This window comes from Lolium perenne, chromosome 6, assembly GCF_019359855.2.
Source record: "Lolium perenne isolate Kyuss_39 chromosome 6, Kyuss_2.0, whole genome shotgun sequence".
Taxonomy (NCBI): Eukaryota; Viridiplantae; Streptophyta; class Magnoliopsida; order Poales; family Poaceae; genus Lolium; species Lolium perenne.
In genome coordinates this window covers 28,484,165-28,510,179 of record NC_067249.2, presented here as the reverse complement: position 1 = coordinate 28,510,179, position 26,015 = coordinate 28,484,165, and the positions used below count along the sequence as shown (strand labels likewise).

Here is a 26,015-nt window from a genome sequence, read left to right as displayed (position 1 = left end):
GAGTTAATGAATGAATACTATGTAAAAAAAGGATAAATGTTGTGTGTTAATTAATGTCCAATTTCTTGTAAGTCGGAGGGAGAAGTTTCGCGAAGTGAAAAAAATGCATATAAATAAATGAATTCATTTTCAGTAGACACAGATCCATTCGTTTTCGGGTCGTCAAAATCCCCCCTCCCCCGCGAACAGAACAGAGGAGCATCGAAGCCATGGCGGGGATCTTGGCGTGGGCGGCCGACGTGGTCGGCGGCGCCGGAGACAGCGATGACGAGGCCGCCGCCGCCGCTGAAAGCGAGCGCGCCGCGGCCATGACCCCGGAGCAGCGGCTCCGCGCCGCCGACCTGGACGCGCGGGCGTCGTCGCTGCGGCGCGCGATCCAGGATCTGCGCGCCCGAGTGCCGCCGCCGCACGTCGCTCAGCGGCTGCCGCACCTGCACGCGCACTCCCTCGCCTCCTCCGCCGCCCTCGCGCTCCAGCTCAACGCCCACTCCTCCACCAAGGAGCAGGTGAACGCAACCAACACCGCGTGGCTCTTCCTTCTTTCTTACTCCAGTTCTCAGCGTTCGTGCAGATCCAATAGTGCATTAGTCAATGGATTTCATTGGATTAACCTTCGGCCGGAGAGTAATTTACCGTAGTACAACCGTTTGAGTACTTGATTAACACCTGCAACCCGTATATGAACATCTGTAAAGCTGCAAATTCCACTATGAATAGAAGAGAACGCAATGCTCTGTTTACACATGTGCTCATTTTGTACTTGATAGTTACAAAATGGGCCTGGTGATGACAATGAGATAGCTGTTAATTCCGTTATGCATGGGAGAGGATAAGTCTAAGCTGTATATTTACATCTTAGTACTACCCATTTGAGTACTTGATCAGCAAGCAGAAACTCAATTCGGCTCCTGGGTGTGCAAAACTTATATTTATATCTGTATCTGTTACTCCCATTTTGAATAGGAAGAGGATATGACAAAGCGATAGTTACATTTGTGCTCATTTTCAGCTTCATGGTGAATAACTGGCTCATTTTTTTTTCTATAGTTTTTACTAGTAGTTAACTTAACAATTGCAGTTGTTCTTATCACTTTGGGAATCTATGATCAGCAAGATTTACTACTCACACTGGAACATATGTGATGGCTTTTGTACTGTTCAAAAGTGCCCATTATAATTAAGAGATTTGCATTCAATGTCTCTAATGCGACCTGTAAACTTTCTGTAGGCACTGGAAAGAGAGATAAGAATTCAAGAAGAAAATACTGCCTACGAGAAGGCTATATCAGATTGTCGACAGAAAATTCAGGAAAAGCAGATGGAGGCCAGTCTGCTTCAGAGTAATTTGAAGGTGCATTGTTGTGCTACTTAAGTACTTGTGTCGCCCTTCCGTCATTTTCTCTCGCTTATCCCCACATACTTTCCTTCATCAGTACTATGGCCCAAAGACCCCCATATGGTAGCATCAAATCAGGTGGCAGTTATATCTTAAGAAATAGACTAGTTTTGGATTTCCATCTTAACATGTAGGATTTTGTTAGATTATGATTGAGAATTCCAGTTTGGGTCTGACTTGTGAATCACTGAGTGACATTTCTGTACTGCTTAAGTCAAGAGCTGTCCTATATATAACTGTAAATTATGCCTTTCTTAGATTAAGAAAGGTAGAAGGCCTGTCCGAAACAAGAGCATCTTCCCCTCTTGAAAAGTGAAAACCATGGGGCCTATAAATCTGTTACTCCCTCTGTCTCAGGAAACATGTCGAAGATTTGTCAAAATTTGAATGTATCTATTACTATTTAGTGTCTAGATACATCCAAATTTTACTAAACCTTCGACATGTTTCGTGGGACGGAGGGAGTATATTTGTTATTATGTGCTTTTTGTGAACCACGAATCCACGATTCAGCCATGGTAACTATTGAGCTGAAAACAAAGTACTGTAGGAGAAAGAAGAGACCATAGCTTTTGTTTTTGAACTTCAGATGGGAGGCTTGCTTAAGTTTCCTTGCTTGATCTCGTAATTACAATGCACATCCGTTTTATAGGACTGTCTCTGACTTGCCTTCAAGACTTTGACTTACCTTCAGCAATTCAGTCTTTCTAGAACTCATCTTCAGCAATACAAACTAAGTCGAAGTCTCAAATTCTATTTGTAGAAACTCAAATTAATTATCCATGAATCTAATTCCCAACCAATAATGTTCCAACATGGCCTACATGAAGCAGTGCTACAGTACCCGAGACACAAGATGCTACTTAGCAGATTATGCACATTTTTCCCCCATATTTTATACTTCTAACAAATATTTATCCACCGTGGATATAGCTACTCCCTAAGATATGCAAGGTGATGAGGACAGATAATCAATATATGAAAGAACTAGTTAGCTGAAGCCATAACCTCGCGGGCAGGGAATATAGTGTTAATTTTATAGGAATCATCACCCATGGTTATGCTTGAACCTGCAGCTCCTTAGCTCAAGCTGGCTTTTACCGGGTCCTAGACCTCAAGAGTTAGGAATTAAGAAAACTCCCCAAATAATGTGTCTTTTTTAACACATCTTTCCTGTTTCACCGATAAAAACCTTAATAGAATATGATGTTTGTAGGAAATGGAAATTGCAGAGCTGGATTTAAAGGCAAAGGTTGACAATGCTATCAAGGAGCAAGAGGCTACTCAACATGAAGCATCAACAGCTTCTGAAGCTACTGGAAATGCTCTGCTAGATGCTGAATCATTGATTAATCTCAAGTCAATGGACTTGGAAGAGAAGAAGGGAGAGTTGGTATGGCATTTCATAGTATCTTTTGTGGATCTAAAACAGGATATTCAGTTGCTGATGACTATTTTCACTTACACAGAAACTATTGGAAGACAAGGTGCAAAGATTGGACAAAGTATGGTCTTTGGTTGAAGAAGAGTCTTTGAAAACTCCCAGTCCTGGTACCTTTTCCTGATGAGTATTGACCTTTTTATTCACTAGCTGTGTTCTCTTCATCCTAGTTACAGAAGTATGGATAACATGGATTGGTGAAACTGTTACCTTGCAGTTTTCTGAAACAATGTAAATCTTAGTAAACCAAACAAGTGTTTAGTGCTTTTTGATAAAGAAAAAGCAACACGGCTAAAGCTACATATATACCTACAAAAGCACCCATTGTGGTCAACAAAGATAGTTTTAATGTTTTGTCTCATGCATGTATGTACTATCGAGTTGTTCACTTTTGGGATTTGGATATCGTTTATTTTTTGTTGGACTAGTTTTTTTTTTGTGTGGCATTGTTCTTTGTGAGGTGGCAAACCAGCTAAGCTGTGTGCCAAGGTCCATGGATCTGAATCCATAACGCTTAAAGGATGATGTTACCCGTACCCGTTAGTGCCTTGTTCAGTGGCAATGGTAGGTAATCCATTTGTGCAAATAAAATGGCTGGGAGTTTTGTCACTTTGTTTCAAACATCCAAGAACACCTTTCTTTGAACCTTGACATAAAAACCTGAACAAACTTTTGTTACAAACTAATAGTAATACCGGTTGTATCTCCTCGTAGGATGTAGTGCCAAGGAGGCAAGGACAAGTAGTTAAGTTGTTCTCTTTTCTTCTTAAGAAGTAATAATGCTCAGTTAGACACAGCAAATATATATGTTTGATGTTGCTTCGTGTGGTTTAACTCGGTTGTCCTCTCTCACATGTGCAGCCCAGAGGGAGAAGACACTTGAGAAACAACTACATAGCCTCATTGAACAGTTGACAACTAAACAAGTGAGTTCAATTTCTTCAGTCTACCAACTGCATTTTATTGGTATTTTCTCAAAACTACTTCTCTCCTAATATCCTAAAAACTTACTATTGGTTTGCCAATTTCCAGGCTCAAGCTGAAAGGCTCATCACTGATATACACACCAAAGAAAAGGATCTGGAAAGGTTGAACAGTATACATAGAAATCTCCACAGCACCTCCAGTGAAGCAGGCGCACCACGGAATCGGTTCAGCGGGGGGCTTTTGAGCGGCGATGAAGATTCTGGCGCCAAAGGTGTCCGCAGACCCAGCCAATCCGGTGGCGTTAGAACGGAAGGTCAGAAAAGGTTGATGTTTCTTAGGTCTGCTTTTGTTCTCTATATCTTGGCACTGCACGTCGTGGTCTTTATAAAGATATCGGTTTCAAACTAGGCAGCATACAAACACAGGTACTGAGCTCATGTGTAGATAATACATGTAAAATTGACAGTAGATGTATTTCATGGAGCTGAACTAGGAGCCCCCTGAGTTGGGCCTTGATTGATAAGCACGTCGATGTGGTTTGTTCTGTGTATCGTTTCCTGTTCCTGAGAATGTTCCTAAGATAAGATTTCAAGTTTACTTGCCCACCACACGGTGCATAATTCACCTCTTATGCAGCTTGAATCTCTAACCAGTCAATGTATGTGAATGCTTGTATGGAGTCAGTCCCCATTTTTGTGTGTCATGAGCTGTGCACTTTCCCTTGTTTCTTTTGAGTGTGCAGTTTCCTATTCTGTTAAAGTTCATCATGCAGTTTCTAATAGATTACTAGTATTATTATTGAGAAAAAAATCTGCTTCACCTATGTTTTCTACGTTTGTGTTTCTTACTACGTATGCCGTGCGGTGTTGATTACTTTTTTCTTGTAAAAAGCAAGTTACTTCACTGTAAAATTTGAAGAAAAGGGTACTGATTTCACCTAAACTTTTCATTTTTCATCCTACCACGCATGGTAATAAAGTGGCGTTGCTAGGGTTGGCAACCTGTGATGTCAGTGCACTTTATTGTCAATATACTCTGGACTGACTGCTAAAGTGGCAAAACAGTAAATTACTAGAAATTAGTAATACTACAAATTTATAACTCGATCCATGAGGGTAGAGTACTACGTATCATCATTAGTTTAGTCTTTGGAACGGAACTGCACGTGGCTTGCCTGAAAATATCTGACCTTATCTTATCTGTTCTCTTAGCTGCTAACTGAAGTACTCTACCTGGGTTGCCGTTTTGGTGCTTGAACGGTCGTTGCCAGTTTAAGGATCGTCGTTGCTATTTCCAACCTATGTAGGCCCCTAAACCAACCCGTTCATGCTTGATTTCCTACCCACCTTTAGATTGCCCCTTGTTTTTTAATCCTTGTAGCAAAAGAAGAATTTTCTCCCATGGAGCCGTGTAGCACCTTTTTCTTTCTTTAGTTGCTATTTGCCAATAATCAATTATCCATTCACAAGTACTAGCAGTATCAAACAGCCTACTTCCTGCATTGCCGCGGCGGAACAAGTGAGCTCGTGTGTACTCATCTTTTTTCGAAATGGAGGCATAAGCCCCAGCCTCTGCATCGATTGATGCATGTAATTTTTATTTCATTATTAGAGTAGCGTACTTAGTTTTACAAAAGATTCATTATGGGTCGCACAAGATTGATACATATAGTAACCATCTTGATAAGAGATGCATAGGCACTAATATGCTAGGCGGAAATCAAAACGCTAGCTGCACTGGCTGTACATATCCCGCGGAACCCTCTCTAGTCGATTGCACCTAGTATCCAAATCCACTCGTTTCTCCATTAGCTTTAGCTGTAGGTAGGACCACATACGGATTCAATGTATAGCCATGGGAATAACCTGCATAAAAGATGAAGATTTTGCATTGTTAAAGATATAGTCATTACGCACATTCCAAATAACCCATAGTAAAGCACAAACACCTACATGTATTTGTACTTTATCATTCTTATTAACATCCTTAAGCCAATTTCTAAACAGATTATTGATACTAGTTGGGGATGTAATATTGAAAACCATATACACAATACGCCAAACTATTTTGGCCAGAGGACACGTGATGAATAAATGTTGAATGGTCGCCTCATGATCACAGAAACAACATTTTTTATTGCCATGCCAATTACGTTTTATGAGCTTATCTTTTGTAAGACTTACTTTCTTGAACAAAAACCAAATATAAATTCTGATTTTTAGTGGTACTTTCATCTTCTAAATATACTTCCTTAAAAAGTGGTATGTTAATAATACCTACATAAGTTGTTCTCTATTCATACTCAGCGTCAGTTTTATCCGGCTGGTTTAATCGACGCAGACATAATACGCACATCTTACCTCTATGAGCGCCTCCGAAAGACTGAGCATGCGGATTAAATCTTGAAATTGACGAAGTCACCACCGGTGTCTCACTATCGACGGGAACGTCGCCTCCTACTGAATAAACATTCCACCTTTTATGAGACACACATATATCAAACTTAAGGTTTAAACTTTGGTGGGCTAGGGTACAACAACCTTTCCTAACCACCCAACCTCAGGTTGGTTCTCCTATTTCTCTGATTTCTCTTATCAAAGAAGGCCTAAAGTTGCAAAACAATGTAGGAGTATTTCAAACTAGTGTCACAAATTTAGAACCCTATCCATGCCAGTTGGTGAGATCGGTTTAAAAGGCACACGGACCTTTGAGTCTTGGGAACGGAGTCGTACGTGGGTCACGTAACGTGGCTTGCTTGCAAGTATCCGACCTTATCTGTTCTCTTGCTACTTGGGTTGCCGTTTTGATGCCTGAACAGGCATTGCCACTCTAGATCGTCGTTGCTATTTCCACTCTAGATCACTACTCCCTCGCGTGCCAGCCCATTCTTGCTTGACTTCCTGTCTATCTTTGGATAGCCCTTTCATTTTTAAATTCGATTAGCAAAAGAAGAAATTGTCATTCCAACCCAAATGGTTGCTAGCTGTTCGGGCAATTTTGCTCTATAGCTAATGACCATACATAACCGCTTAATTTAAAAGTAATTAAGAAACACATGAATTAGGAGAGCTTAAATGTTAGGTATGTTGTTCCATTATCTGAACTCCGCCGCATGATCAAATGTTTATGAGTTTTTTTTTTTTTTTTTGCTTCAACGAGACCCTCCTGCTCCATGGGAGACAAGAAATTAGTTGGAAGCTACTAAGAGCATTTCCAACAGGTGCCTCAAATAGCCGCGCGCTAAACAAATTTATAGCGTCTGATTTGCCTTTTTGCGTGCCGCTCAGTGAACTGCTTCACACGACGCCCAAAAATATCGCGTGCGGAAAGGAGCGCTTCACCAGACGCGCTAAAATACAACATTGCAAATAAGTTTTGCTGTAAATTTTGATCAAATGGATACAAATGCGATAAACTTAAACAGCGAGATACGACTAATCTAAAACCTAAACATCCAGATGTATAAATATACCCGCATGAATTTTTTATGTTTTCTTTTTGAGATTCTAAAATGTGGTTTCCAATTTCGTTTTAAAAAAAAAGGCTCTAGGGAGATAATGGTATTTCGGAGATACCACATGCTACCTCCTGCATGCTACTAGTGTATATAGCTCCATTCCATTCGAATAAATACGACTTATAGTTCTTCTCTAAAAGTCAAACCAAATAAAGTTTGACCAACTTTTTTTTATAAAAAACCATTGACATGCGCAATTCAAAATTAACATCGTTAGATACATCATGAAATACATTTTATTACGATATCTATATGTTGTCGTAGTTTTTTCTATAAATTTGGTTAAACTTTGTTTAGATTGAATGTTCTAAAAGAAAAGCCTTGTTTATTTTTTTGGAATAAAGGTAGTATGTGATTCGTCAATGGATGCTGATGCCCCGTGGATTTTTTTTTAAGATATACAATCTCAGGCGTATTTACAAACTAAGATGTTTCATATCTAAACAAAGCTGAGTTATTTATTTTCAAAAACCCCTAAAAAATATTTCAATCTCATGTTACAAGGGAGCTTGAAAAGTTTTGGACAGCACTAGGAAACTAGTACTCTTTCCAAGCATCTACTGACCTTAATTATTTGGTACTAGAAACTTGCATCGCCAAAGTCCAAAGCGGCAGCAGAGGGGGGACATAGCGATAACCTTGTTTAATCACCCGATGGCATTAATCAACACCAACGTAATCTCCATAGATCGGCATATTCCTACGGACCCATGCCACCCTGAGCACCGGTGGCCAATCGCAGCCCGTCACCTCCGCCCGCCCATAAAACATCGAAGCCGCGCGCGGCAGGCAGCGACGTTGACCCGCGCGCCCAATCTAAAGATTTGAGAAGCTGCGGCTCGACATTGATCGCGTGCAACCTCGCAGTAGCATTTCGTCTGCTTCTTGTTCTTGCTCTTGGAGGTTGGAGGTTGGTGGGTGGTAATGGTGATGGAGGTGAAGGCCGACATGGAGCGGATTCTTGGCGGCGGGTTCAGCCTCCGGCTCAGCGACCGCGACGACCACGCGTGTGGTGGTGGCCGAGGAGGGCCGTCGCCGGGTGAAGACGACGAGGCCGACAGCGGCTGCGCGGTGAAGGAGCGGATCGCGCGGGCGCTGCGGCTGTACAAGGACACGGCGGACGGCGGCGCGCTGGTGCAGGTGTGGGCGCCGGCACCTGCGCCTGCGCGGGACGAGGAGCGGCGCCGCCGCCGCGTGCTGGCCACACGGGGGCAGCCCTTCGTCCTCCCCTCGCGGTGCCGCCGGCTGCTCCAGTACAGGACCGTCTCCCTGGCGCACGTCTTCGCCGTGGACGGCGGCGACGACTGCACCTGGGAGGAGCGCGGGCTGCCCGGCCGGGTGTTCGACGCGCGCTCGCCGGAGTGGACGCCGAACGTGCAGCTCTACGGCACCGGCGAGTACGCGCGGATGAGCTACGCGCTCATCTACGACATCCAGGCTAGCCTCGCCCTACCCATCCTCGACCCCGCCGACGCTACCCGCTGCCTCGCCGTCCTCGAGCTCGTCTTCACCACGGCGCCCGTCGCGTGCTTCGCCACCGAGGCTGACAAGCTCTGCAAGGCCCTCCAGGTCATCATCCATCTCTCTCCACCGCAAGATTATTATTTTTACATAAAGCTACTCCATCTGAAGAAATGTTTAGCTAGCTAGCCGCCATGAATCTTAGCTTGCACGAGTATCAATGTATCATCAGGGGTTGTAGTTGTTGTGAGTAACATTTCCTCCTGGACTTGTATCCATGCAGGCAGTCTCATTGAGAGGTTCAGAGATCTGCCACCCCGTGCCGACCGAGGTGCGTTCCGCCCCGACTTGTGAACTATGAGTACCTATGTCCCACATTTTCTCTACAACTTTGCCTTTTGGGTTAAACTGGTTGATTGGTGAATGATGCTCGATATGACAGTATGAGCCTTTTGAACTATCTATGTCGCATTTGTTTTCTCTTCAGTTTAGCATTTTGGGTGAACCGAGGCATCAAACTAACTACCGCAATCACATGACCTTTTGAACTATGAGCACATATGCCACACATTTCTCTTGACCATAGTCTTTTGTGTCAACTGGTTATGCAGCAACAAAACCTTGGAAACAAAATTGACCTTTCCATACAAGCCATCATGTTCATCTAACAATGCAATGCCATTTGAATTATGAGTATATATATGTTGTACATTTTCGTTTCAGCTTACACTTCTGGGCGTACCGTTGGTTGGTGCATGAAATTACAATCGCATGATGCATGAAGTTGGCAAACAAAATTTGCTCTTGCTATAATCCATCCGTTCATCTACCAATCGAAAGACGTTTCTTAATTATTATGAACATCTGATGCAGACCTGCAACTCAGAGGCGACGCAGGCGGCCATGTCGGGGGTTTCAGAGCTTCTGGCCGCAGTCTGCAAAGCCCACGAGCTGCCACTGGCACAGGCTTGGGTCAGGTGCCAACGCTGCAGCACTGACGACAACGATGAGCATTTCTCCCTGACGACGGCGGGCGCTCCGTTCCATCTCGCCGCCGACGCCATGAACTACGGCGTGTTTCGTGAGGCCTGCGCCGAGCACCACCTGCGGCCTGGCCAGGGGCTCGTCGGTGAGGCGGCCATGGCGGCCCAGCCGCGCTTCTGCACTGACGTCTCCAGGCGTTCAAAGGACGCCTACCCGCTCGCGCACTACGCCCGCATGCACGGCCTGGCCGGCTGCCTCGCCGTTCCGTTGCGGTTGCCGCAGTCCGCCATGGCCGACGATGACGGCCCGGTGGAGGAGTGCGTGGTGCTGGAGTTCTTCCTCCCGACGGACTGCAGGAGCGCCGCGGAGCAGAAGGCATTGGTGGACGTCATCGCCTCCACTATCCGTGACGAATGCTCCGGTGGTAGCTTGAACGCGACGGGGATGAGCAGCTTGTCTTTGGAGGTCGTTCTTCCAGATGGTGATGCTGCCAATGAACTGAATGGCCATGGAGACTATGATACTAATGATTCAGACGAGGAGGACGAGCATCTGGCCGTGGATGTTGCAGACGGTGATCAAGGAGCAAACATCCACGGCACAGACCAGAACGATCACATGTCGCAACCACCGGAGAAGAAGAAGACAGGAAGGAAGGCCGGAAAACCTGTCAGTCTGAAGGTGCTCCAAGGATACTTCTCAGGGAGCCTGAAAGATGCCGCGAGGAGCCTCGGCGGTAAGAACATTTTCGACACAAGTTCACTGAGTTTAACATCAAACAGAATTTACACTGAAATATTGCTGTATGAAGTAACTGAAGAAACTCTTCTTTCTCCAGTGTGCCCGACCACAATGAAGCGCATCTGCAGGCAGCACGGCATATCGAGATGGCCATTTCGGAAGATCAGCAAGGTGAATCGCGCCCTCGGCAAGATCCGCGCCATCGAATCGGTGGATTGCTCGCCAAAGCCGGCCACTGCCTCTTCGTCGTCTCGACGAGCTCCAGCTCCTCATCTGCCATGTGCGCCAAGTGCTCTAGCAGAAGACACCTCCTCCCAGGGCTCAAGCCAAGATCCTCCTCCTCTCACTAAAACCGCACTGGGCAAGTCTTTGCTGCAGCGTAGCAATGGTGCGGCCGGGGAGTTGGTGACCATCAAGGCGAGCTACAAAGGGGACATCGTCAGGTTCAGGGTGCCGTGCTCCGCTGGCGTTGCGGCGGTGAAGGAGGAGGTGGCCAAGAGGCTGGGCCTAGACGCTGGTGCCTTCGATGTCAAGTACCTGGACGACGACCATGAGTGGGTACTCCTGTCCTGCGACGCCGATTTCCAGGAGTGCCTTGATGTTGCCCCTGCATCGGCGGCTATGAGTGGCGGAACCGGAGTAGTGTTGCCAGTTGTCAGGCTGATGGTACATAGGAGCTCTTTTGGTAGGTCAGATTAGCCGCAGAATTACTTCTCATGCCTTAACCATACGGCTGTTACTGATCAGGTTTGTCACTTCCTTGACGTGCTTTGGAGTCAGGTAGAGCTTTCAAAAATTCTGCAGTCATTTTGTAGTTTTGTATACACATGATACAACATCTGAATAACAGAAGGAATGGACTTTTATTGCTTAAAGAGTATTTTACATGTAACAATGGTCCCAAACTAATTTGATCAACTCCTACCCCATGGAAGAAGGGTCATTCCTAAGTGGCTTCAGTAGATCAGTTGCAAGGAAAAATTACAGACAGCATGCAGACCCAATCAAGCAAATAAGGGTTTGCATTTCATACAACACGAGTTTTGCGGGAGGACACCCATGGCAGTAATCAGGTAGAGTCCTAAAGAACATCAAAAATCTGTTATTCCACGACGAGTTTATTGTTCTGTGTCAATCCCTCGCCAGCAACCGGGTATTCCGATGACAGTTTCCACTCCCCGTCCACCAAGAACTTAATCTCATAGCTTTATTATGCACACAATAGATAAATAGTCTTATTTAACAAATCAGAGTGAACACGAGAATCATCAGAAAAATGAGAAAAACATACCTTCCAGGTCTAAGCCTCAGAGATGCAGAAAATCTCCCGTAGTCTCCTGAATATTCCCTGGACATTGCCTCACCATGGGACCAGCCGTCGAAGGAGCCCATAATTTGCACATTCTGGTATGAATTGTATATACATGTTGGGTAAGAAGAAAGCAAAACTGAGATTCAGGACAGAAGCAGCACATAACAATATACTGGACAAACTGGAAGGTATAAATTTAGTCATTCCTTATAAACATATGTTTACCTCAGCCATTCCAACCCAGTATACTGCGATTTCTCGAGGTCTTAAAGAGTCAACATCCTTTATCTGTACCATAACCTTATCATGAACAGCTGCAGGGAAGGAAATACTGGTATCATCTAAGCAGATTTCACATAAAGTCAAGTTGTAGCATTGCAGGGTTGTACAATACTTCATCTGTTCGGAAATAAGTGTCACGGCTTTATCTAGATTCACATGTATCTACACAATAAAACACGTCTAGATACATGTGAATCTAGACAAATCCACAACACTTATTTCCGAACAGAGAGAGTAGAAGCTAATATATTAACACGGTTCTGAATACTGTTATGCTACTGCATGTCACAAAAAAGGGGTATTACAAAAAATTGTTGGAACTGTCACTGCTTAGCACATTTAGATATTATTGGCATGCTGATCTTTCTTTATACAAGGGATAAAAGCATACTAAAGACATCTTTGCATATTTAGTTGCTGCTAGGCAGCAATCAGCATAAAGTTTCTACAATACTATGTGAAGATGAAAATATATCAATGGCTAAGTACAGACCTGAGGAATCATAAAATGCTAGCAAGCAGAATATCAGATCACAACCATAAATGCTCTTGAATATCACTATCAACCTACCTACTTTACATATCAGATATTCATGTCATGACTGATGATTCACAACATGATAGTGAGAATAAGAGTTATAAATGAAAAAGGAGCGTCATTGTTGGCTGCTTAGGGGCACAAGGTATTCCATGCCAGTCAATGATGATGCTAGTGGAACTGTGACAATCAGTATACTGGAAAATATAGTTGATTTATTATGACGACCTAACAGGTTTAGACAATAGAGGATCAATTTGTTAAAATGACTTAGATATGAATTTTTACAGTGGGGGTGGCCACGAATTTGGGTCAATAGGTTACTATCACGAACTGGGATAATCACCAGATCTCAGCCTCATGACCTACCTAGTGGCTAGTAGGATGTACTATCACGAACTGGGATAATCACCAGATCTCAGCCTCGTGACCTACCTACTAAATTTCTAAAAATGTATAGCACCTTAATAACAGGTCAACAGCAAACATATGTTGATTGGAAATGGATTGCACATGGATCATGGCTAATCAAGTATTGTCTGTTCAACCCTATGGAGGCATGGCATCAACGACAGGCATTCAGCATTGGTCTTGAATTCAGTGTACCACTTCAAGGCAAAGTATGCAAATTGAGCTGTTGTAATGATTCTGATATCTTTGCAAAAAAGTAATATTCGAGAGCCTCTATCATGCCAGCAGTAGCTCGTTGTGATAGATTACCTTCTAACCTGGAGAGAAGATGAGACTGAATATATTTTCCATTTACCTTCCTTGACCCTGATGGAACATCAAAATTAGCGATCTCTTCAGCTAGGCCAACCAAAGTCTGTGGACACAAAGAGACAGTTAAGATGCACAAAGTATTCTGAGCAAAGTGAAAGCTGAACGATTGTAAGGGGGACTGATCACCAACAAACCATTAGTAAACAGAGTCACCTTACGAAAATGTGCAGTTTTCTTTTGAATGATCACACAAGGGAACAACCATGTATTTTGTTCATATACAGGACACGAAAGGGGCCGAAAAAAATTGGAACCCATGACTAGCAAATTATTTTGATCACAGACAGCACCTTTATACAATCCAAATTAACTACTCATAACCCGTTGAAGAAATCAAACAAGAAATGCTAACCTGCAGTTCAAGTTCCAAAACAGCAAGTTCACTTCTGAACTTCACAACTGCATCATCCTTTATCTGCGACTGCAGGACATAAGATCTAGTTAGTAATGACTTGGTACTATTGGTAGAAATGACATCATGCAACTTTTACATATCAACTATATATCCCAGGCTGCTGTCTTTCTATACAAATAGTAGTTTTCCAACAAAATTTGATTGATCCATGATAACCTTCAGTTGTAAGCAGTTACGCTGGTGCTAACATGCTAGCATTTTAGATTTTTCACATTAACATGCGAGTAGCAGCGAAGTTTAGATCTGATCCATTCCCGGTTAAACAGATCACCTAAGTGGCCTACATCGCAGGTTGCAAATCCATTGCCTAGATAGACATCTATGTTGAGGTCATTTAAGCTCCTCACATACCCAGGTTATTGTCCTAGGATTGGCTTGGGGTGTCAGAGCTCCTGGCATACATATTATTAAAATAAGAATCTATGAATGTCTATATGAGGTTCTTTAACAGAATAAAGGACTATTCGTCTGGAGGCCAGTCATACAACAACACACTATACTATGATCAAGTCTGCGATGATGCATTTTGATGTACTGTTTTATGATTTGAATAATAAACCTGTCTCTTGAGAAACCGGTTATGCTGATTTGCTTCACTTAGCTTTCTCAAAAGCTTACTTCGTTCCTTATCAGCCAGAAGAGATTTCAACTGCAAAATTACAAGAGAGAGAAGATTCATCAATCACAGCTGCCTCTTTTTTGCGGATATCAGACCAATGTAGCTTAAGCAACCCATGTGTACAAGCACGATTGTGTTTCTCTTTTCAGAACTATTTAAGGGCTTAACCACTTGACAGGTACATAAAAACAATTCTAGCTCCATTTCAGTGAACAGAATGTGAAATGCAGACAAACCGCTGATTCCAGTTAGTATAGGTGCTCAGAGTGATAAACTGCACAGGTGAATCTATATAATACCGAGTTCGACCAATACCTCGTCAGAGGTCGGCTGCTCACGAGTCTGTCCTGGTGAAGACGATGTCGAGTCTGAGGGCGCAGGCCCATTTCCTAGATCCAAACTTGCTGCGAAAGATCTCGAGCATGAACGTCTCCCCGCAACTGGGGTCACGGGATACGCGACGGTAGTGACTTTGTGGCATGGGCTAGAGTTTGTGTAAGCTGTGAAATAGCAGAGAACCCTTCCGGGAATCCATTGCTTCTCACGGCCAGGCTTGGTTTGGCATACGAAGTTATACTCCCTACCCACATTCCTTGCAGGGAAAAAAAAATCACCATATCATGTCAGATTAGCCTGAAAGAGATAATGAAACCATGTATATGGCTTCGATTTTTTCGATACAATATCTGCACAGAAGATGGGTGCACAACCAAAAGCATGGACTACCTTGCGGCGAAACTCGCAGTCAAGCATTCCATCGCAATTCCTGAAGAATGGGAAAAGGAGACATCATGTTACCAAATGAAATTCAGTAGCATCCAATTAAAAGTGTGGATATAGAAGTATATTTCTCCATCTGCCGGCAACTCCGTCGACGGTAACCATACTGACAGAGCATTCGAGGACAGCGTGGTCAGACCCACGGACTGACGAAAACTAGATAGAAACAACGCTCCTTACCCTACTGATGGAAAACCTCACCACAGAGACAGAAACAGATACTGCTGGCTAGCTCACTAGTCGATTTCAGGGGAACCTCTGAAGGGAACCTCTAGACCATAGCTGCGCCTCTCATCACGGATCAATCCCGACCCCGAACAGAAGAGCGGGCGCATGCGGAAATCGAAACACGGAGGGCTAGCTAGCGCGCGCAATCACGGCACAGCCGCGTCAGGAACTCGCACCACATTTTGGGGAGGGGGGAAATCAAGCGGACCTGGAACGAACCTCGCGGAGAATGCCCGCCGCCCGGGACTGGAACCCCTGAGATCGAACGGAGGCGGCGGCCGGAGTCGAATCGGAAGGGAGAGCCGGAGTGGTGCGGGGAGGCGACGAGAAGAAGAGCTCGCACTCGCACGCAGTTCTGCGTGTGCGCTTCGCGACTCGCGAGGTTGCAGCCACGGATTTATTTTGTTTATTTTTTGACGTTTTGTTTTTGGATGTTATGCGGGAAGGCCCTTGTAGGTTGTAGGATATCTTTTTTGCGATGAGATCCCAGCCCATCACTCTGGTTTCCCAATCTTGAAGCATCTCTAGCAGAGCCCGTAAAAAAGGCGGAAACTGAAAAACTCCGGCGGTTATACGGGTTTGGGTCGAAACTGGGCTAGAACGGAGCCTGAACCCGTATAACGAGTTCGGCCCCGCGAGAAACTGCGCGGCCGCCCCGTATTAAAAGGGGGTCGCGGAGGGGAGTTCGGTTTCCAAACCCTACTCCCCTCCGCCGCTTCCACTCCCTTTGCCGCCGCCTCCCCCGTATTCCGGCGAGCAATCGAGCAGGCCGCAACCACCCTTCCACCCTCCTAACCGGCGCGATGGCCTCCCGTGGCGGCTCAGCAGGTCGTGGCGCCGGATTGGGCGGCGGGGACTCGCCGCCGCGTCCCCCCATGTTCCGCACTGACGCGGAACGCCCCTAGGGAAGCTGGCGAGGTACGCCAACGCCGGCGCCGATAGCTCCGACGACGACGAGCTCGTCCCCGCGCGGTCACCCACAGACGAGGAGGACACCGTGCTCGCGCAGACGAAGGCCATCTCCGCGGCGGAGGCCCGCGCTCGCTTTCGTCGGGAGGAGGCGAACGCCGTCCGCCAAGTGCGCGAGTACGAGGCGGCCCGCCGGGAGGAGCGCGTCCGCCGCGTCAAGCTCGAGATAGTCGAGCTTGACGCCAAGGAGGAGTGAAGCTCCTCGACGCCAGCGTCAACGCCATATGCCGCCGAGACGCTCCGCCACCACCGGCACCGCCGCGCGCATAGACCATTATTTAGGCCGCATTTTGGTTCAACTTAGTAGCGCCCGCTAGTGTGTAAGTAATTTAGGTTTAATTATCGAATTATGTAACTTTTGATGCTCAATCGGAGCACCAAATCCATCTATATATATGATCATCAAGCAATTTCCCGGTGACAAATTCAGTTTTTCAGTTCCTGTTTTACGGATTCTGCTCTGTGACAAGGTTTTTCCGACCCGTAAACACTAGTTCGGTGAACTAAACTTCCAGTTTTCAGTTCACGTGTTTACGGGCTCTGCTAAGATGCTCTTAGACTGCACTCAAAGGTGACTACAGGGGAATTGTACAGGCAGCTCTTCCATTTTCAGGATGCACAATCCAAAGTAAAACTTGAACAGACACCATCATTTTGCTCTTCTGGTTATTGCTAATGTTAGATTCATGATCGGAATCAATCAGAAATCTAATTATGTGGACATAAAAGAACACACACACACAAAACAAGGATTAAAATGCAGAGCAATGTTCTATGATCTTGTTTGAATCATTATTTCGCGTATGCTAATTGATAGTATTTCAGGAGAAATTGCGGTAGTTCAATTCGTAAAGGCATAACAGTAAAAGATATTGCTATTGAACAAACAAACAGAGAGCAAAAGAAACTGCTGGTACTAATCTTGTAGAATTAGCGCAACACGGCATTCAAAACATGCTAAAACATTCCATTTCTCCATACAACCAACTGGAACCAGGTAGATTCTGCACCCATGTAAATCCTCATCACAACAAAATAAGGTGAACGATTTCGTCTCCACAATCAGATCCCAGGAGAACAAGCAGTACATGTCCAGCATTCCAGCAACGGATAGGTTCATGAAACAAGCGCAGCCTGCGGCACAAGGTTGTCCAATTCCAAACTCTAAACGGCTACACCCAAGAGAGCTGTACAACCGGTGAAACTACGCATCGCAATAAGGCAGGCTCCAACAAACATCCATCCGGAATTTAAAACCCCAAATCACAGTACTTGTTGCCTTTGGCACTAATCGAACACTTCGGAGTGAATTCTTTACAGCAGCAAGAAATTGTACTCCACTACATCCAGTCTCATGGTGAAGAGGATTGAAATCAGATGTAGCTGGAGAGTTCCCGTTCCGCCTATGTCGATGAAGGGGAGTGGTGGTGGTGCAGCTGCTGCTGGTGGTTTCCTGATGCTTCAGCAGAGTGACCATTATCGTCAGCTTCACACTGAAAGGGGAGTTCAAGAAAGATCGTCAGCAATGAGAAATGGTTTCAACTTCATATGGCAATGGGTGTGCTTTGCTATAAAAAAAGGTCATGGTATTTCATTTAGCTACAAGTTTTCACAGAAAACTAGTAATTGAATCTCATTCATAGGGAGACGACATAAATAGTCAATGCAAAGGATAAGAGAGCTCCACATACCAAGTCGAAAAGCATATCAATAGTGAGATCTGTATCAAATTCATTTGCCTTCAGTACTTCAAGAATGGAGTCAGCAGACACATCTGGAAACATCAGCGAGAGAGATTCCACCGCAGCGAGATGATTATTGGCATGACTTGCCTCAGCAGCTTCTCCTTTTGATGAAGACTCAGCGGATATGTTGACCTTTCCTAGGCTTTCAGCATAGTCATCAAAAGAAAGGGAGTCTGGGAGCTCATACCCAGCAGACTTGTCAGCAGTCACATTCTTTTCAGTTCCATCTACTTGCTTCTCAGGGTCCTTGTTTGCTTTCAAGCTTTTTGCAAAAGAAGACGGCACGAAAGGAGTGGCATGTGGATTCAACTGAGAAAACCGCTCCATTGTTCGTGATTCAGAAGACCTGTCAAAATAAACAAGGAAATATAAGTACTGTGCGCGCAGTCATGAACTCCTGGCTCATCTGTCATCGTAGTCTATACTACATTTCGCATGCATACAAGATTATATAAAAACAAATCAGTAACGCATGACTGATATGAGTTATAACTTTGATGGGTAAAAAAAGGTATGCATTCTTAAAAGAAAAATAGATGAAACCCTTCTCCGCATTATTCCATCAGTATAGCTGTTGATTCTCAAGCAAGTTATAACCCACAGAATTTAAAAAATCAACATACAGTAGATTGCCAATTGGCAAAATACAGTACACAGTATTGAGAATATATCACATCCGATGCATCAACCAAATATGATCCCATACTGCTAGATCAGATTGCAATTACTTAATGAGAGCAAAGTTATTAGTTGCATGCCATGCTTAGACAATTCTAGCTATGGAGACAATAAAATGAACTGTAGCTAGCAGCAACTAGGTGCATTCTTAAGGAAAAAGTAGATGAAACCCATCCCTCAATTATTCCATCAGTATAGCTAGTGATTTCCATGCAAGTTATAACCCACAGAAGTTTGCCAACTGCCACAATACAGGACACCAAAGTGCGGAGAAATTTGAAATGAACCGTAGCTGGGAGCAACTAGGTGCACTAGCACACAATTAAAATGATTCCACACAGTAAATTGACATAAGACTGGAGTACTTTGCATTCCTTGGACACAGAAAAGAAATGATCAATAGTTAAAGGACGAATACCTACTAAAAGCAGGGCAGGAATAGCATGATAGGAAAATCTTAGTTATCCAAAACCTACGATGCACGGATACGTCAGAAAACTCACGTATCCGTATCGGATACTGCCGGATACACGGATACGTATCGATACCTGCGGATACCTATCACGTACATAGCAGCTAATTTTCCATTTTTTAAAAAAGAAACTAAACTGTTACTTGAGAGCTAGGTGGAGAAGTGACTATAAGAGCGCTATAGTTGTGAAGCTTTTAGGCAAACAACCTATAGGTACTCATATATGTTAGTTTTTCTGGTAAAAAATCAGTAATTTATATATATATATTATTAATAATTATATGTATACAAATGTATCCCGTATCCATATTTTTGGAAAATCGACGTATCAATGTATCGCGGTATCCGTATCCGTATCGCCGTATCCAGGCAACCTAGTCCAAAACAAACCAGATTTCATTATCCCTACTGTCTACAAGCTCCAATGCAGGCACACCCAACTTCAACCAGGAAGCAACAGCTTATCAGTTATCACATTACCAAGAAGCAAGTGCCCAGCCAGACTCCAGCACGAAGATAAACGAGTATATTATCCTTGCACATGTCAAACGCACCTAGAGGAACCGAATCTACTTGGTGATGCCATCTCGATCCCTCAAGCCTTCGTTTCAGCAAGGCTAAGTCGCTGGGAAGCATGCCCAAACGTTGATTACTAAACCACCGGCTACTGAGACTCGAACTGACAACTACGAAGCATAAGCGCCCCCCGATAACCAATCTCGAGTCCTCGATCCCCCCACAACAAAAACTCTAGCACAAGCGAACAATCCCATGATCCCGGGGGCTCGCACCAAATCCGTACCCACGAACCCCACCAGGGCATCGGAAACACCACCACGGCATCAGAAAATCAAGCGCAGCACCAGCGATCTAGCTTCGACCGCGCGCGGGCGAGATTGGCCCCAGCGGGCCCGCGAGCGAAGCACGAATCGGAGACGGGGGGGTACGGGGAGGCGGGCGGCCGTACCTCGGGGCCGACGGGGAAGGGAGCCGGCCGGGAGCGGCGGAATGCGCGAAACCCTAGGTCGCGCGCGCGGTGGTCGTTGTCGTCGTCGGCGGCGTCGCGCTGGCTTCCTTCCGTCGGGGGGCTCTCGGGAAGGGAGGGGGGCAATAAAGGGGAGAAGGGAAAGGAAGGTGACGGCAGGACGCCAGGAGGGGGGCGGTGGGCCCGCGCGACGTGGAGGGGACGACGTGGCGCGATCTGGGCCGTCCGATAGGGTGCCGTTACCGCGCGGACGGTCGGGATGGCGTTTTGGGCCACGCGCCGTTTCTCGATCTTCCTCCGCTATTAATGGGGGCTACTTTTTCTGGGAGTGGTAACGCATTTTGCTTTTGGAGACGGCGTGGGCCATGTGGCTTTGCTGAGTAGTACTCCGTAAATGATACCACTGCAATGTTCACGTGCTTTCTTTACCTTTTGGATATTTTCTCACAAAATGGTACTCCATGTGGCTTTGCTGAGTATGATCTAAAAGACTAGATTTAAATGTGCGCCTTGGCGCACGGTCCCGTGGAACTCGCACCGATTTGCAATTTATATTACAACAATGAAAATTAGTTTGAAATGGTCCTTTGGTTTTACAAAACGAAATCGATAGGATGAAATCAGGATAAAACTTTCAGCTTTATTTTACAGAAGAATCAACAGAACACTTACCGCCTATTTTACATAAGAAATAACAACACATATGATAATGAAATCAAAAGAAATGCTCTATGTTTCATAAACTATATGCAGGAAAGTGAATTGATCTTTAGAGCTTTCTCATGTTGTTCCCAGTTCTACACCTGTAGATAAGATCTTTGATTATGTGACCACACACCCTGTTAGCTGAATATGCAGCCTGATGCTCGACGGTTAAGTGGTTAACCAACAACCTGCATTTCAAGCATGGAACATGTCAAATATTGTAGTGAATACGACGTTTTCCAGTCTCAAAGATGATATACTGTCCATTTCTTATTCCTATTTTGAAGCTAATAGGTACAATGTATGAATGGAAAACGCACAGAGTTGAACCAAAGCCAATAAATCCTTGGCACACGATCCCGGTGAGATGCGTTCATAGGCAGGACTCGTAATATAAAATCTTGTTAGGTCAATGTTGTGAAGTAACCGATGCAAAGAAGATAAAATATATATAAACCAAAGCATTGTTGGTTATTAAAGAGAAGGAACAGAAGATAAACCAAAAGAATAATAGAGGAAATAAAATGAAGTATACATAGGATGGTAGATAAGACAAAAAAAAATGGACATAGATGTTCTGAATGTAATAGCATAACGCTACCAAATTGGTAATTTAAAAAGTCCTCCTGACTGAGCCACGTAGCCTAGGTTATAAACTACATATCAGTAATACTAAGAGTATCTGTAAATCAGGAATATTATATATATAAGCTTTTCTCCCGAGGACACATGCGACATGAGGAAGCAAACTACATAACTAAGTAACCGATAAGAGAAGATTGTTGCATCCGACACTTGTTCTATGCATACATGGCCATAACAAAAGGGAGGAACATGATCCTCAGATCCAATGTTAATAGCAAAACCGATATCTCTTGAGGCTTGCGCAAGGGAAGAACTGAACAAAACATCATCACCCTGACAAAAAAAGATGAATTAATCAACATAACCAGGAGCTAAATGAAAGAGATGCCAAAAGAAAACAAGGAAACTCAAGTGGAACGCTTGGTGAAAACCAGATATATACTCGTCATCGATTTCTGATTCGATTCAAGTTGAAGCATACGAAAGCGAAAGTTGACAACCACCAGGCATCGATGCTTCCAGAGCATACAATCTCTATTAAAAATAAATAGCAATGGTCTAAAAAGAAGCATTGCTTCTCGGAAATTCAACCAAGGTCCTTTTATCTCACTCATACATTAATCATACAAATGACAAAAGAACAGGAATAGTTAATGTTCAATATAGTGAATTTCCACTTACGTACCGCTGTAAACAAAAAAAAGTAAATCAAGTAGCAACCAATCGATAAGATACCGCCGTGTCATGTGCAGCTTCCGATGGCCGCTGATGCCACCTGCTGCACCTGGCAAGAAACCACCAGCCACACCCCTCGATGCTGAGGATTCAACCTGCCGTCCAAGCCTTCAAGGACACATGGCCAGAAAAGCCTCACGTGGAACGTGAAGGAAGAGCGGTGACGCTTGGCCGCATGCAAACTCTGGACATCGAGCCAGCGAGCTCTGTGCCAACCAAGCCACCAGACGACGCCTCCTCCACCCAACACACTGTTACTGCCTTCCCTCCTCTCGATCACTGCGGCCCAGCTTTGCGCCTCGGTGACGATTTCGGCGGCGGCGGTGGATGGAGAGACTGGCACGCAGGAGGACGGTGTGCTGTTTCCCAAGGAAGGGGCGAGGCGGCTGCACGGGGGATGGAGAGTAGCATAGCGTGAAGGACCGGTCGGTAGTACCAAGCAGTGGCAGGAAGAGCAGCAGAACGCCAAGAATCACCATCGTTGGTAGGAGGCAGCAGGCAGATGGAGAGAAGCAGAAGACGAAGTAGGGGGAAACGATTGAAGTGACCGGTCCGAGCAATGCAAGCAGATCCATCAGCTCACTGGTATGTGTTATCTACAGCCTTATCTGTTGCCCTGCAACGCTAGAAACATCAAAATCTGAAAAGTGAGCTATAACTTGTGTCAATTTGAGCATCGTACTATTTTGCTATGAACAGTTGAACTATTGTGCTCGCATATTAGTAAATAGCATCAAAATAAAGGAAACAAAGGAGAAAAAGTTTCAGGAGAAAGTGACCGTAGTCTACTGAATTTTATTTTCTAGTTGCATAACCCATTGATTCGTGTTTTAGACAGTACATAAAAATACTGAATCTAGATAAGCAAGGCAAAAGCCAATTATATATAATAAAAGATATCTCATTACCAAAGGAACCAAGCAGAACAATAATAGATAATATTGAAACAAAAGAAGCATAGTTGTTCTCCAATAGATACTGATTAAAACAGCTCCATAGCATCTATACAGACAGGACATAATCTCAAAAGGTCCCAGTACAAATAACTGGCTGCACTTGTACTCCAGAGGCAGTTATCTTAAGCCTATTTCCATGAGAAACTCCAACGCTAGAATGAGCAGGAAACATGATGTCCTTAGTAGAGAGTGAATTCTGTTAAAAAAGAACATTAAAAACAACGTTAATTAACTGATTGTGCAAAATACATATACTTATAATATAAGAATATTAAAGGATAGTGTTCGGTAAGGTGTAGGAAAAAATCAATATCATTTTAAAAGCTTAACTCGCACACAACTTAGGGTCAGACCAATTGAAGTTACTTTGGCATCATCTGGAGGTCAGGTCAGTAGGATAAGCATACCTGCACCACAACCCCATCGTTGAGGCAGCATGTCCTGACTTGTGTGTCACGCGCCACGCTCCCTATCAGTCAACATCACTTGAGCCGCTGCCGGCTTGCTCCCGTCTCGACAGGTGCGCCACGCTTGCAGACGCGGTGCCTCAAAGAATAGGTAGTACTGCAACTAAAAAGAAAGGATGGGTATGCCTCTTAATTCCAATTCAGAACGACATCACACAGCAACATGCTACCCAATGAAGAGAAATCAAGGCTTAATGGGATGATTTTAGAAAAGTAGTAGGAGTAATGGAATATTTTCATAAAAGTAGTAGGAAAGCTGGAAAACGCTTCAGCCCAAAGGCAGACCCACTCTACAGTTACCGAGTTTGTGTTAAGTTTTTGTGTGCAAAATATCAATAAGCAGTGGTAAAATTTACAAGTCTTTTAGAAAAGGAACTTTTTAGGCAATTATTGTGCATAAGGATGAGGTAGTTTCAGAAAAGTTTTAGTAGATTTAGGCAATTTTATCCATGGATTGAACGATGACCTTCTATGAGCACTATATGTTCACAGGCTGCACAACTTTCGTAGGGGCGTTAAGACCGGAGCTTTTTGTAGAGCACTATATGTCCAACTAACATTCAGATCCTACTTTAACAAATAATAGAGAGGATAATCCATCGGGAAAGCTATATTCTATCCTTCTAAAAGCATTGGCCCTTCTCTAAACAATAATTATAAAGAACTCTCTTGAGTAAAAGTACACATAAGAAACCAAAGCAAGTAACCCGAATGGTTACAGGTTGTGTTAACCAGTAACATTCACCCAATGTCGCAACACCCCGAAGCTTGTGAAAATGAATCTAAAAGGAGGTTGGAAAAGGAAATAGAAGCAATGATATATATGTGGTCCTGTTTGCACACAGGAAATAATATCTCACCAGGAAAACTAAAGAGCCCAAACAAAAAGATGCCTTTATCTAGCATCATTTTGACAAATGTTCAAGAATATATTCCAAGGTATGAGCATGCAAAGAGGGAAGCAAATTGTAAACAATATAACTATACAGCTGTTATCACCAGAATCTGACCGGATCAGAGGTGGGCCGCGATTAAAGATGGGCTTGAAGAACATACATAGAAGGAATACATGAATCGGCCTTATATGCAAAGTTTGGGCTAGTTTGCCCGTGTATCTGTAATATAGTAGGATTATTCCCACGCTAGAAAGTCTACGGACTATAAATATGTATCTAGGGTTTATGAAATAAACAACAATCACGTTCACCACAAACCAATCTAGGCGCATCGCCAACTCCCTAGTCTCGAGGGTTTCTTCCGGGTAAGCATCATGCTGCCTAGATCGCATCTTGTGATCTAGGCAGTACACGTTTATTCGCTGTTCATGCGTTGCTCGTACTGAAGCCTTTTTGATGGCGAGCAACGTAGTTATCTTAGACGTGTTAGGGTTAGCATTGTTCTTCGTATCATATGCTGTCGTCGTGCAACCCGGAGACGTCTAGCCGCCCTTACGCCTATCTTAGGTGTAAGGGCGGCACCCCGCTTGATCATTATTTAGTAGATCCGATCCGTTATGATTGCTCCTTGTTCTTCAAGGATTAGTTTAATATCTGCATAGTTAGGCCTTACAAACGGGTTGAAGGATCCAGTGACGCGTAGGGTGTAGTTTGCTAGCCCTAGACAGGATGTTCCGGGGATCAACCTCGTGTTGGTTTTTAGGCCTTGTCTAGGGTCGGTTTACGATCACCGTGCGTGGCCGCCAGGCTCAATCACGAGTAGGATGTTCCGATTATGTGGTGAAAACCCTAGATCGTAGTAGGTCGTTTTAGCTTTATTTCGATCAAGCAGGACCACCATATATTCGTACACCTCGTACGGATCATGGGTGGATCGGCTCTTTGAGCCGATTCACAGGACAACCTGAGAGCCGATCGAGGCTCGTATTTAATGTTTACGTGTATGCCATGCAGGAAACTAAGCGAGGCACATCCATCACCTTCCTGACCGGGTATAGGTCAGGTGGCACGCCCTTGCACCAGCATCGGACGTGCGTGCCGAGTCTTTGCGGGCCATCGCTCGGAGGGACCAGGTCCAGCCGCAGTCCTGGGAGCCTCCCGGCTCTACTGTGTTGCTCGTCGCTGCTCGCCGGTGGGTTTCTGACCGCAACACATTCTGGCACGCCCGGTGGGACAATCTTCGACATCAACCGCATCGCCATCTACATCTGAGATGGCGGACGGCACTCCAGTCACGTACGAGGATCTGACCGAGGAGCTCAAGAAGAAGTATGACGAGGTCAAAGCAATCCTCGAAGCCGACCTCATCGGCTCTTTTCACAGAACCCGCTCACATGG

General features: G+C 44.5%; 4 protein-coding genes across 5 annotated transcripts; 2 read left to right on the top strand and 2 right to left on the bottom strand.

Annotated features, from left to right (window-relative positions):
* The first annotated feature begins 178 nt into the window (after window positions 1-178).
* On the top strand, window positions 179-4,369 carry LOC127308475 (uncharacterized). The gene is made up of 6 exons (XM_051339302.2): window positions 179-506; window positions 1,229-1,351; window positions 2,613-2,789; window positions 2,866-2,947; window positions 3,699-3,763; window positions 3,870-4,369. Exons 1-6 carry the CDS (start codon window positions 210-212, stop codon window positions 4,170-4,172), a joined length of 1,047 nt encoding a protein of 348 aa, XP_051195262.1. The 5' UTR covers window positions 179-209; the 3' UTR covers window positions 4,173-4,369.
* A 3,640-nt stretch (window positions 4,370-8,009) lies between these two features.
* On the top strand, window positions 8,010-11,342 carry LOC127308477 (protein NLP3-like). Its single transcript, XM_051339306.2, has 4 exons — window positions 8,010-8,850; window positions 9,026-9,073; window positions 9,616-10,462; window positions 10,565-11,342. The coding sequence occupies exons 1-4, from the start codon at window positions 8,206-8,208 to the stop codon at window positions 11,164-11,166; spliced, it is 2,142 nt and encodes a 713-aa protein (XP_051195266.1). The 5' UTR covers window positions 8,010-8,205; the 3' UTR covers window positions 11,167-11,342.
* LOC127308476 (protein PTST, chloroplastic) lies at window positions 11,312-15,820 on the bottom strand. Of its 2 annotated transcripts, none has more exons than XM_051339303.2 (9): window positions 15,633-15,820; window positions 15,143-15,182; window positions 14,732-15,008; window positions 14,357-14,446; window positions 13,735-13,803; window positions 13,320-13,425; window positions 12,005-12,093; window positions 11,759-11,871; window positions 11,312-11,672 (listed from the first exon to the last, which is right to left on the bottom strand). In XM_051339303.2, the coding sequence occupies exons 2-9, from the start codon at window positions 15,172-15,174 to the stop codon at window positions 11,570-11,572; spliced, it is 879 nt and encodes a 292-aa protein (XP_051195263.1). In that variant the 5' UTR covers window positions 15,175-15,182; window positions 15,633-15,820; the 3' UTR covers window positions 11,312-11,569. The 2 variants fall into 2 exon arrangements, with proteins under 2 accessions (XP_051195263.1, XP_051195265.1); XM_051339305.2 differs by having other exon boundaries at window positions 15,644-15,820.
* Window positions 15,821-17,339: 1,519 nt separating this feature from the next.
* Window positions 17,340-20,402, bottom strand: LOC127308478 (uncharacterized). The gene is made up of 3 exons (XM_051339307.2): window positions 20,256-20,402; window positions 18,085-18,484; window positions 17,340-17,886 (listed from the first exon to the last, which is right to left on the bottom strand). The coding sequence occupies exons 2-3, from the start codon at window positions 18,463-18,465 to the stop codon at window positions 17,797-17,799; spliced, it is 471 nt and encodes a 156-aa protein (XP_051195267.1). The 5' UTR covers window positions 18,466-18,484; window positions 20,256-20,402; the 3' UTR covers window positions 17,340-17,796.
* Between the last annotated feature and the right edge of the window lie 5,613 nt (window positions 20,403-26,015).